We start from the raw sequence: 12,500 nt of genomic DNA on the forward strand, positions 1-12,500 counted from the left end.
CAAGTTTATTTGTATAGCACATTTCAGCAACAAGGCAATTCAAAGTGCTTTACATGAGACATTAAAAGCATCAAGACAAAGTGCAACACATAAAAGGTCATATAAAACGAAATGCAAAAAAGGACACTTTTCTTTATCACATACTGAAACCTTCTCTCTCTCCACTCACTTACGTACAATGTCCTTCTGTATAGTTGCTCACTGGCTTTTCACCAGTGCCTCAAACATCATTTCTGAGCAAGGGCCCACATCAGCTGTCAGTGGCCTACTGTTGTGTCACTAGGCACACCTTGCACCAAAAATCCAACTTCTCCATTTCCAACATACATTCCTTCTTTCTCTTCCTCCCTCAAGTCGTTCTACTAACATTCTCTTGCAGAACTACTAGCTACTTTGCAGAACATGAAAAGAACCGTGAAAATGCATCGCATTTTGCACTAGAGTGCATTTTGCGTCACCCTCCTGCACTCCAACTGGACAACACAGCAACGTGAAACACAACATCCAGCTTGAATTATGTTTCAGAAAATTCAGAAAACCGCTCAATTTATTTTCAAAGCTGGGGGAAATAGAAAAGTACATTGTATCTACAGTAGTAGTAAGATATGATTTTGAGTGACTCGGGTGTCAATGTCAATAGCCATGTTTCCATCCACTTGTCAATCGAATTGTGTGAGGATCGCTAAAAATATGAATGTGAATAAAGCCGGTGAACGTGCGTTTCCATCTAGAGCTTTAAATCAGATAAAGCATTTATCACAAAAGACTTTTATCGAACAAGAGAAAATCCGACGAGATCGACAGTACAAACTTTTCGATTTTCATGACTTTTAATCGAATTTTACTGTTTTCATAAGGCATTTTTAATTCAATATAACTTAATTCGCATGGCTAATGTCATTTTATTTATATAGCACCATTCATAGCACATAGTGCTTTACATAAAAGGAGAAGGATAAAAAAGGCGTGGGCGCAGTGTCGTGGATTTATTCTAATAATTAAGAAAGGACGAGAATGCCAAGGTTCATCCTTGCACGTCCAAGCTGGTTACTTTTATTCCAAATTAGTTCAGGAGTTTGCAAAGCCGGTCTCTCTGAGGGAGACAGGTTCCACCAAGAGAGATGATTCTCCTCAATCACAGCATTATAAACACTGTGGGTTCAGCCCATACATGCAAAACTCCACTAACCAATTACATGAGAGGAGGCTAGTTCTGAGGGTCAGCAGCTGAACTGTTCATTAAGGAATGAAGGAGAGAGCAGAGAGGAGGGGTCCCCTGGGGGGGGGGGTCTCCTGCCATGACACTTTTCAGGACTGGGGAAGGGTCATCAGGGCAGGAAACAGCTGTTCTCTTGTATACCACACAGGGCAGTGTGGACCAAAGGAAGATTTCCTATGACTATGTCTTTGAACAGAGAATACACTTATTTGACAGTATCCATTACCAGCGGGCGGACCCACCTCTCTGATGAAGTGCTCCTTGCGGATGTGTCGGCTGATGTAGCGGACTGAGTGTGTAGCCTTCTCCAGCATGGCGTGCCAGGCCTGACCCTCGTCCTCCTTGTCCTCCGTAGAGGCCTGTCCAGCGCTCGGCTCCGGGCTCTCGGGCGCCAGCTCCGGGTAGTGGCAGCGGTCGGCGTGGCCGCGCATGCACAGCATCCTGGGTAGCCGCTGGAGGAAGAGGCCGCGCACCCACGGCGACATGGGGTGGTAGGTGGCGGACGAGCGGTGGTGCACGTTGATGACGAAGACGGTGACGATGATGGACAGGGTGACGAAGATCATGATGAAGAGGAGGTACTCGCCGATGAGAGGGATGACCTTGGACGAGGACGGGATGATCTCCTCGATCACCAGCAGGAAGACGGTGAGGGACACCAGGACGGAGGTGGACAGGGACAGCTTCTCGCCCTCGTCCGACGGGAGGTAGAACACGAGAACCGTGAGGAAGGACAGGCCCAGGCAGGGGATGATGAGGAACAGGGTGTAGAACAGAGGCAGCCGTTTCAGGATGAAGGAGTACGTGATGAACGGGTAGGAGTAGAGCCCGTCCCTCCTGTCGCCCCTCGCCCCGGTGGCGTTGAGGATCTCCCACTCGCCGTTGTCGAAGAAGTCCTTCCTGTCAACGTAGTCGTCCGTCAGCACCAGGTCCACCATGTTTCCGTCGTAGGTCCAGGAGCCGAACTTCATGGTGCAGTTCTGCCGGTCGAAGGGGAAGAAGGTGACGTCCATGGTGCACGCCGACTTGTAGCTGGCCGGCGGCGTCCAGGTGACGGCACCGCTGGACCTGACGATGGCCTTGGTCATGAGGGAGCCCTCGAAGCGGCCGTCAGCACTGGGGGGAGAGGTGGCGAGATTTGGGGGGATGTTGAGGGTGGGGGGGATGTTTGTGGGGGGGGGGGGGGCAGAATCAACTTTTGATCAGAATCGGTGTCGGGGTTTGACAAGCAAGTGTGTTTACTTTATAGGTTTCCACCAGGTAAGGGTTAGAATTAGGTGAGCAGCTATACTGTATACACTGTAAGGGATTTGTATCGTACCATTATTATGATCCACGATTGAAGAGATAACATGGTGTGTGCATGTGTGTGTGCGTGTGGCTTGTGTATATTTTATTATATATATATTGTATTTTATTTTATTATTGAGGAGATGACACGGTGTGTGTGTGTGTGTGTATATGTGTGTGTGTATGTGCGTGCGTGTGTGTGTGTGCGTGCGTGTGTATTCTGTAGGGATGGGAATTGATAAGATTTTAGCGATTCCGATTCCATTTTCGATTCTGCTTATCGATTCTCATTGGGCAAAAAAGAGTACAAACAGGTTTATTAACATTAATTTTATTTTATATATACTACTTTGAACATGTCAATTACAGTGCTGTTTTTTAGGTGTATTCACCTTGAACTCTGGAGGAGTTTCCCTTCGACTACACTAACGTTAGCTGCGCTGCTGTCGTCACTCCGGAGCCCATCAAAAATGGGACATTCCTGCAAAGTTATCACATGCTGTGTGGCCAAATGTTTTTGCATATTTGTAGTTTTCTCCCCCTTTGATGATATAGGTTTTTGCAAGCATTGCAAGTGGCCGTGTTGTCATCTTGTCGCGTGAAATGTAACCACACCTTCAAACGTTTATGCCTAGACGACATTTTGCTGGCTTCTTCTACTGCGGTCTAATAAAACAAAACAAGGCAGCGTGCGTGCGACGACATCGCGCATGCGCAGCAACGACAGGAATCGATAGCGGAATCGTTAAGGATTTTGGCTAACGATTCCAAGGAAATGATTCAATGGGAACCGGTTCTCCACAATAACTGGTTTTCGATTCCCATCTCTAGTTGTCTGTATGTGGGATGTGTGTGTATGTGTGTGTGTGCGTGCGTGTTTGTGTGTGTGTGCATGTATGTGTGCGTGCATGCGTGTGTATTCTGTATGTGGGATGTGTGTGTATGTGTGTGTGTGCGTGCGTGTGTATTCTGTATGTGGGATGTGTGTGTATGGGATGTGTGTGTGCGTGCGTGTATGTGTGTGTGTGTGTGTGTGTGTGTGTGTGTGTGCGTGTATGTGTGCGTGCGTATTCTGTATGTGGGATGTGATGTGTATGTGTGTGTGTGTGTGTGTGCGTGTGCGTGCGTGCATGTGTGTGTGTGTGTGTGTGCGTATTCTGTATGTGGGATGTGATGTGTATATATGTGTATGTGGGTGTGTGTATATTCTGTATGTGGGATGTGATGTGTGTGTGTGTGTGTGCGTGTGTGTGTGTGTGTGTGTGTGCGTGTGTGTGTGTGCGTGTGTGTGTGTGTGCGTGTGTGTGTGTGTGTGGGATGTGATGTGTGTGTGTGTGTGTGTGCATGTGTGTGTGTGGGATGTGAAGTGTGTGTGTGTGTGTGTGTATGTGGGATGTGATGTGTATATATGTGTATGTGTGTGTGTGTGTGTATATTCTATGTGGGATGTGATGTGTGTGTGTGTGTGTGTGTGCGTGTGTGTGTGTGATGTGTGTGTGTGTGTGTGTATGTGGGATGTGATGCATCTTACTTCTCGTAGAGGACGATGTCAGGCAGCCAGATGGCCTCAGAGGGAACCCTGATAGAGGTGATCCCCCCGTAGTCCGCTGGGTTCCACCTCAACTTGTAATCAGTCCACTCCTGGACAGGGACCACGCAGGTTAGCATACCTCCACGGAAGACTCACTATACACTATTAAATCAACTATAGAAACATTGTTTATTCTTTATTGTTTATTATGGATCCCCATTAGTCGACGCACAAGCGACAGACTATTCTTCCTGGGGTCCAAATTAAAATCAGTACAAACAAATATGGTAAAAACATTAACAACAGGTTAATTAATTAAAACACAGTAGTATACATCAGATTACAGCAAGTAAGGCACAGTACTATGGGTTACCATTCAACAATTCAAAATTGGTGTGTTTTTTCCTGAGAGCAACACTCAAGGTAATGTCATGTGCTTTTTATTTTTACAGAGCCAAAAGCATGGTGTGGTGTTCCCACTACAATCTATGATGGTAGCTAACACATATCCTACAGATAAACTACAGAATGTCCCTTTATCTGGCTCACCTGCCGGAGCCACACATTAGTGGTCATCAGCTGGTTCTTCTCATCCTGTTAAGCCAATCAAAAGGAGAGACATGGCGTGTGAGACCAGCGCAGGTGAAGGGGAGGGGGGAGTAGAAAAGGAGAGACATGGCGTGTGAGACCAGCGCAGGTGAAGGGGAGGGGGGAGTAGAAAAGGAGAAAGACCAAAATGAGGTAGAGGAGGAGAGATATACGTGGAGCAGAGGAGATATCCAGGTTATTACTGGTCTAGGTCCAAACAGACAGAGGCTGCGTTCCGAATCGCATCTTTCTACTTTTTACTACAAGTACGTACTACAGCTGCATCTATAAAGTAGGTACTACAGCTGCCTCTATAAAGTAAGTACTACAGCTGCCTCTATAAAGTACGTACTACAGCTGCCTCTATATAGTACGTACTTTGCATGCAGTATACTGTACATCCAATTGGGACATACTACCTTGTCATAACATTGTGCCTTGAAATTTGACCACATCCGCCACTGTCCATCAAGCAACACTCGTCCACAGCTGAGATTCATCAAAACTCACACATGTGATATAATTTCCGCTGAGCACAGGATTGTGGGTCAGAATATCCAGAAAAGCCTGCTAGCTTGCATACTGCAAAATACGATCGGATGTAGTAGGACATCCTGGTGTTTTAGCCATACTGCATGTAGCATACTACGTATTGGGACATACTCAATTTTTGGCATACTGTATAATATGGAAGTAGCGATTCGGAACGCAGCCAGAGACGTCTCTCCAGTCCCCACATCATAGAGAGAGAGCAGAGGCTGAGTGAGACAGAGAGAGAGACCAGTGACTCATATCAGCTGATCCACACAGGGCCCCAGCTGTCACAGACAGTTGCGTGTTGTGGTGATCACATAGTCCAGAGGAACTATAATCTAATACTGCGCTGCTGTCTCAGAAGACTGGAGCATGCACACACACACACACACATACTGTACACACACACACACACACACACACACACACACGCGTGCACACACACACACACACACACACACTCACATCACACACACGTGCACGCACGCGCGCGCACACACACACACACACACACATGTACACGCACACACACTTTTCTTCTCTCACACACACTTTCTGTATCTCTCACTCTCTCTCACACACACTCGTGCTCCCTTTCCCATTCATTTAATATTTGTTTATCTTGATCAAATCCAACAATGACATCACTCATCTAAAGGAGAAGAGACACACTGGTCTGTAGAAACAGGTCTTCTCAATATACTCATTCCAATAACTGAATTACTGAAACAAATTGAATCTAGAGACCAATCAAGCTGTGTTGCCATCCTGTATTCTCTGTTGTTGTTGTTGTTGTGTGTACAGTGCCGTTGTGGTATAGTCATGTTGTTGTCGCCATTTTGTATATATTTTTGTATTATTCAGCTGTATTGAATAATTAGACGTGGTCCTTTCACATTATGAGTTCATTTTAAATATAAAGATGACATGGTGAAGAATGTAGCCAGCCCATACATAACTTAGGCCTCAGCACTCAACCTGACGGCAAAGCTAGTGAATAGTGAACTAGCGTAAGAGCAGAAGATGAATATTTAATCCACAGGAGGACGGTTCCTCCATTAGGGGCCTGTGTTCTCAGCTCTAGAACACCTGAATAATCTCAGCCTATCACAGCCAGTTCCTGAAAAATTAAAAGCATGCTCCTCTTTGAAATAAAAAGAACGATTAAAAAATGCAGAAGTCCAACAGCGAGTTATTTCTGGACCCTGGACAGCTCTCTGCAGCTATGCTGTTGGACTGGTGATTGTCAGCAGCAGTGTTCATTTCAGCACTATGGACAGCTCCACAACCGATGTGGTGTTTATTTAACGTCTGTTGTTTTGTGTTCCGTTGCTTGCTCACAGAGCATCCTTGTTAAAGAGAGTCCATAGACTAAAACCTGTATAGATGATGGAGGAAAATAAAAATATATAACAGTAATATATAAAGCCTAGATCTCTATGATGACTGTTGTTCTTACAGTGTCTATTACTGCTACATGCGAAATCAGCCCTAGTTCCCTGAACTGAAGCCAAAGCAGTATTTCATGCACTCTGAGGTCAACAGTGTGTTCATGTGTAAAGTAATGAAAGTTTGCTTTTATATGTGATTATGTACAGTAATGTACTGTGTGTGTGTGTGTGTGTGCGTGTGTGTGTGTGTGTGTGTGTGTGTGTGTGTGATTCGTTCATGCAGATGTATGTATGTACAGTGTGTGTGTGTATTTGTTCATGCAGATGTACACTACAGTGTGTGCATGTGTGTGTGTGTGTGTGTGTGCATGTGTGTGCGTGCGTGTGTGTGCGTATGTGTGCGTATGCGTGTGTGTGTGTGTTCTCACCACGTCGACCAGCTGTGAGATCTTGAGTCCGAAGCGCACGGTGACCGTGTGGTTGGCGTGCAGGATGGGCCGGACCCAGCGCTGGTAGTTCTGGAACAGGGTCCTCAGCAACGCATCCTCCCTCTCCGCCAGAGACACACACTCAGCTGGGGGAGAGAGAGAGAGAGAGAGAGAGAGAGAGAGGGAGGGGGGTGGGGTGGGGGGGAGAGAGAGAGAGAGAGAGAGAGAGAGGGGGGTGGGGGAGAGAGAGAGAGAGAGAGAGAGAGGGGGGGGGGGGAGAGAGAGAGAGGGGGGTGGGGGGGGTGGAAGGGGTGCGAGATAGAGAGAGAAAGAGAGAGGGGGGGGGGAAGGGGTGGAGGGGGAGAGAGGGGGGGGGGGAGAGGGGGGGGGGGAGAGAGGGGGGGGAGAAAGGGGGGGAGAGAGAGAGAGAGGGAGAGAGAGGGGGGGAGAGGGAGAGAGAGAGGGGGAAGAGAAGAGATAGAGAGAGGGAGAGAGAGGGAGAGGGAGAGAGATAGGGGGGAGAGAGAGAGAGAGAGAGAGGGGGGGGAGAGAGGGAGAGAGAGAAGGGGGGAGAGAGGGAGAGCAAGGGAGAGAGAGAGAAGGGGAGAGAGAGGGAGAGAGAGAGAGAGAAAGAGAGAGCGAGAGAGAAGGGAGAGAGAGAGGGAGACAGAAGGGGAGAGAGAGGTAGAACGAGGGGAGTGAGAGGGATATAGATAGATAGATAGATAGATAGATAGATAGATAGATAGATAGATAGATAGATAGATAGATAGATAGATAGATAGATAGATAGATAGATAGATAGATAGATAGATAGATAGATAGATAGATAGATAGATAGATAGATAGGGAATAAGAAGGAGTTAGAAACCAGGGAAGAGAAAGACATTTGAGATTGTACTCAGAGGACAGGCATATGAAGTCAACTGAACACCAACGATGGAATGATAATGAGGATTTATTTTAGAGACCATCTCTACCAACACTATACCGTCTAGAAGTCTGGTTAGAAGTCGGCAGGTTGACAGACAGCGTGTCTGTGTGTGTCTGTGTGTGTGTGTGTGTGTGTGTGTGTGTGTGTGTGTGTGTGTGTGTGTGTGTGTGTGTGTGTGCGTGCGTGAACTTTGACCTGCCAGGGGAGTTCATCCATCTGTTTGACCTCAGCCAACAACTCCTTCCAGGACAGTTCACAGTACAGCAGGTCTATGTAGCGACACTGTACACAATGTGTGTGTGTGTGCACAAGGTCTGAAAGCTGCATGTGAGAGACAGATCTAAAAATGTTCATTCTTTTTTTACATTTTATTATTTTCCACTAACTTGACAAGGACAAACATGGACCAGCACTCTGAAAGTTAACAACACACACAACACAACCTAACAAAAACACTACAGACATGACCGACAACAACAACAACAACAACAACAACAACAACAACAAAGACGGAACATGGAGGGGGCGCGCGATCCTGCCTACTGTAAGTGCATACTGTAAGTTAGCGGTTGTTACCTTCAACAAAGTAAGCTACAGTATCAATGATCATTCAATTATAATTCCAATTCATCATCATCATAATCTTAAGTCATTACTCTCCAGGCCTCATCCAACAACCCATGACCGTGAATTTGATCCGGCGGAGGCAGAGGACGTACGCTGTCATTCGACACCACACCTGTCCTGTTCTGGCCCCGGTGCGTCCGACTTCCCGGTTGTCGGACAGACGGAGGTATAGGCTACGTGATGTGAGCACCGGAGACTCGCCCGCAACCCCGAGAATGACTGCATGATATGGCTTTTCAGTTAGGACGTTTATCAAGGTATGATGCAGACTAGCCAAGTTTAGTTCTACAGTACCAAGGTGGTTGTTGAATGTACAAAGAGAAATCCATAACACTTTGGGAGATATAAAAGCAGCATTAGCCAGCCTATAGATGCACGACCAGCCACCAAGCATGCGTTCTGGTGGTGGAGCAGCGGACAGAAACGCATGGCTACGGGGGATAGGCTACATGAGAATGATACCGTCATTGAGCCCCGAGAAGTTTACTTAGAATATCGTTTTTCGAACATTTTGACTTATACGTTACCTACCCGGTATGGTAGCGAGGAAAAGAGCACACAGCGCCGAGAGAAGAAGGAAGAAGTGCCGCAACTTCATGACGATTCTCATCCACGACTCCCCCCTATTAAAGATATCTCACACTACAGGCTACTGTAGATGCGCGTCGGGTAGGCTACCATGGAATAGACTAATATCATATTCCGATATAAAGGCTAGCCTACTTTACACCTACCTAAACTGTAAAAGGTGTTTGCAAAAATAGCCGGTTCAAACGTGTCCACCACCTCTCACGTGGAAGGTAACTCCTGTTGAGAGGCGGAGGGGCACTGGAGACGCGCCACGACCGATGTGCACATCTCTCTCCTGTGCGCGGCACGCACGGTACGGTGAACGTCGGGGAAGGGAGGGGGCGCTACGAGAGCGAGAGCAGGGCGTTCTCAAATCACTGAAATTAGGGGACCAGTAGCCCCTAATCTCGTCCCACCGGACGAGAACAGATCAATTACCGGCAGTTATTTTTTTCCGTTGTTTTGAGAAACTTGAGAATTTTTTATTTTTTTGGTGGAGGGGTTAATTGAAATGCGTGTCGAAATGTCTCCTGAATGAAAGATGGAACATTGGAAAGATTAAGCATTGGGAAAGGGTTCAGGCATCATACCTAAACAGCAATAATCATAGTAAACATGAACCGTTGACCGTCTACTCAAAGAAAGTCTATTTTCCACCTCTTCCAGCTGTGATTCATAATCCCCAGGGGTCAGAGAGTTACCAAAAAACAGCTGCAGGACCTGGAGCTGCCACTAGAGCGCGCTATGAAGCAGTAAAGTTCCATAGATGTCATTACATGACTGGATACAGAATAAAGATGAGTATGACAAAATTTAAACCGATGTTGACCTCTCCTGCTAGATAGAGTCTCCGATAACTCACATCGTGGACACAGATACCACCCAACGCCACACACACTAAGAGACAGAACACACAGGTACAGGACCACCAACACCAGGGACCTGCCTGACAATTAGGGATCAGGACCCAGAGGTTAAACACAGACACCCAGGTCTTACCTAGGACCCCAGGTCCTACTCAGGTCCTACCTAGGATCCCAGGTCCTACTCAGGTCCTACCTAGGATCCCAGGTCCTACTCAGGTCCTACCTAGGACCCCAGGTCCTACTCAGGTCCTACCTAGGACCCCAGGTCCTACCCAGGTCCTACCTAGGATCCCAGGTCCTACTCAGGTCCTACCTAGGACCCCAGGTCCTACTCAGGTCCTACCTAGGATCCCAGGTCCTACTCAGGTCCTACCTAGGATCCCAGGTCCTACTCAGGTCCTACCTAGGATCCCAGGTCCTACTCAGGTCTTACCTAGGATCCCAGGTCCTACTCAGGTCCTACCTTGGACCCCAGGTCCTACTCAGGTCCTACCTAGGACCCCAGGTCCTACCCAGGTCCCATCTAGGATCCAGCACTAATCCAAAGACTCCAGCTCCAAGTGCACTTTGTGAGCCCTGTCTGTGAAAGGTGTTGTTTAAATAACATTTACCCAGCTAGCAATTGTTCAGAAAATGTTCTAAGAATGGGAAAACATTAGCAGAATGTGTTGGGAATGTCCGCCAATGTTGTGGGAACATTCCCTGCTAGCTGGGTACTTACTTACTTACTTACTTACTTACTTACTTACTTACTTACTAAACAGTCAGTCAACCCCCACCCAGAACGCAGCAACTACAAACTACCACACCCACCCCTTACATAGATCACATCCCTCTCTGGTTCAAGTCCCCCCCGAAACCCCACTCACCCTAGAACTTTCTATGAGCAGGAGGTCTGCGTTCACAGTCCTCAGTACAGTACAGGCTTGTTAAACTCAACCCCCTCTCCCCTCTCTCCCCTCTCTCTCTCTCTCTCTCTCTCTCTCCTAGACAGATGTCTCCAAGTTCAGTCGGCCATAAAATGTACATGTGTGTGTACATGTGTGTGTGTGTGTGTGTGTGTGTGTGTGTAAACGGGCTGGCAGGTCTGTGCGTGTCTATCTCTGCCTATCTCTGCCACCACCGCCACCACACACGTGTGGGTGGATGAGCGAGAGAGAGAGGGAGAGACACACACACTTGTTCCAAGACGCTGTGTGTTTGTGTGTGTGTGTGTGTGTGTGTGGTAGATGCCAACCTTCGTATCCTCCTGATTGCACCCCGGGGACAGAGAGAGGTTCCAACCTTCGACAGAGACGGAGGGAAAGAGAGAATACTTGGCAAGTGAAAAGAGAATCGTAATTAGCCGGCTGAGAGGGATCAAGAAGTCAAATAAAGAAAGAAAGAAAGAAAGAAAGAAAGAAAGAAAGAAAGAAAGAAAGAAAGAAAGAAAGAAAGAAAGAAAGAAAGAAAGAAAGAAAGAAAGAAAGAAAGAAGAGAGAGAGTGAAGAAAGAGAGAGAAGAAAGAGAGAGACCACCCAGACAGTGGCTTAACCAAGTTTCATTTAGAGGGAAAATATGGAACAACATCAGCATCAGGGAAAACCAGACAGTGTGTGTGTGTGTGTGTGTGTGTGTGTGTGTGTGTGTGTGTGTGTGTGTGTGTGTGTGTGTGTGTGTGTGTGTGTGTGTGTGTGTGTGTGTGAGAGAGAGTGACAGACACAGAGTTAGTAGGATTCATGAGCAGCACAGGATCCATCTGATCCCAGCCCCAGGCTCCACAGATGTAGACCCTCCAGGGATCAGCCTGCTGCTTTCCATGGATGGACAGAGCAGACGGAGAGAGAGAGAGAGAGAGAGAGAGAGAGAGAGAGAGAGTGAGTGTGATCAGGTGGTTTGGTGATATTTAATGTTTGATGTTTACTTCAATAGGTCACCCTGCTGTTGGGGATCATCTGTAGCCATCTGTCGAGCCAGAGACACACAGACTACACTACCAATTATGTACATATATAAGTACAGTACACAGACTACACTACCAAGTATGTACATATATAAGTACAGTACACAGACTACACTACCAAGTATGTACATATATAAGTACAGTACACAGACTACACTACCAAGTATGTACATATATAAGTACAGTACACAGAGAGAGAGAGAGTTCAGGTGGCTTGGTGATATTAAGAGTGTTTACTTCAGTAGGCCGTCCGTACAGATGTGCTGTCAGGGCCGCCTGCAGCCATCTGTCCAGCCAGAGACACACAGACTATATCACTAAGCAGGGGTGTAGTGGTGAGTAAATGTTACAGCTTTTACATTAGTGGTGTTTAAAGAAGTCGGTCTACTGTGGGTCCATGGATGGAGAAGTGGGTCTACTGTGGGTCCATGGATGGAGAAGTGGGTCTACTGTGGGTCCATGGATGGAGAAGTGGGTCTACTGTGGGTCCATGGATGGAGAAGTGTTTCTACTGTGGGTCCATGGATGGAGAAGTGGGTCTACTGTGGGTCCATGGATGGAGAAGTGGGTCTACTGTGGG

General features: G+C 47.1%; 1 protein-coding gene across 1 annotated transcript in view; it reads right to left on the reverse strand.

The window, feature by feature from the left end:
* Positions 1-7,113, reverse strand: part of LOC311317535 (neuronal acetylcholine receptor subunit non-alpha-3-like) — a gene marked incomplete at its 3' end in the record, with an annotated part of 7,423 nt that extends 310 nt beyond the window's left edge. Inside the window, exons 1-4 of the mRNA XM_084448609.1 lie at positions 6,982-7,113; positions 4,590-4,634; positions 4,041-4,150; positions 1,462-2,335 (exon numbers count right to left, since the gene is read on the reverse strand). Of these exons, the coding sequence (XP_084304735.1) occupies positions 1,462-2,335; positions 4,041-4,150; positions 4,590-4,616 (1,011 nt within the window). The 5' untranslated portion in view covers positions 4,617-4,634; positions 6,982-7,113. The remainder of the gene's footprint in view (positions 1-1,461; positions 2,336-4,040; positions 4,151-4,589; positions 4,635-6,981) is intronic.
* Between the last annotated feature and the right edge of the window lie 5,387 nt (positions 7,114-12,500).

This window comes from Borostomias antarcticus (genome assembly GCF_949987555.1).
Source record: "Borostomias antarcticus genome assembly, chromosome: 14".
Taxonomy (NCBI): Eukaryota; Metazoa; Chordata; class Actinopteri; order Stomiiformes; family Stomiidae; genus Borostomias; species Borostomias antarcticus.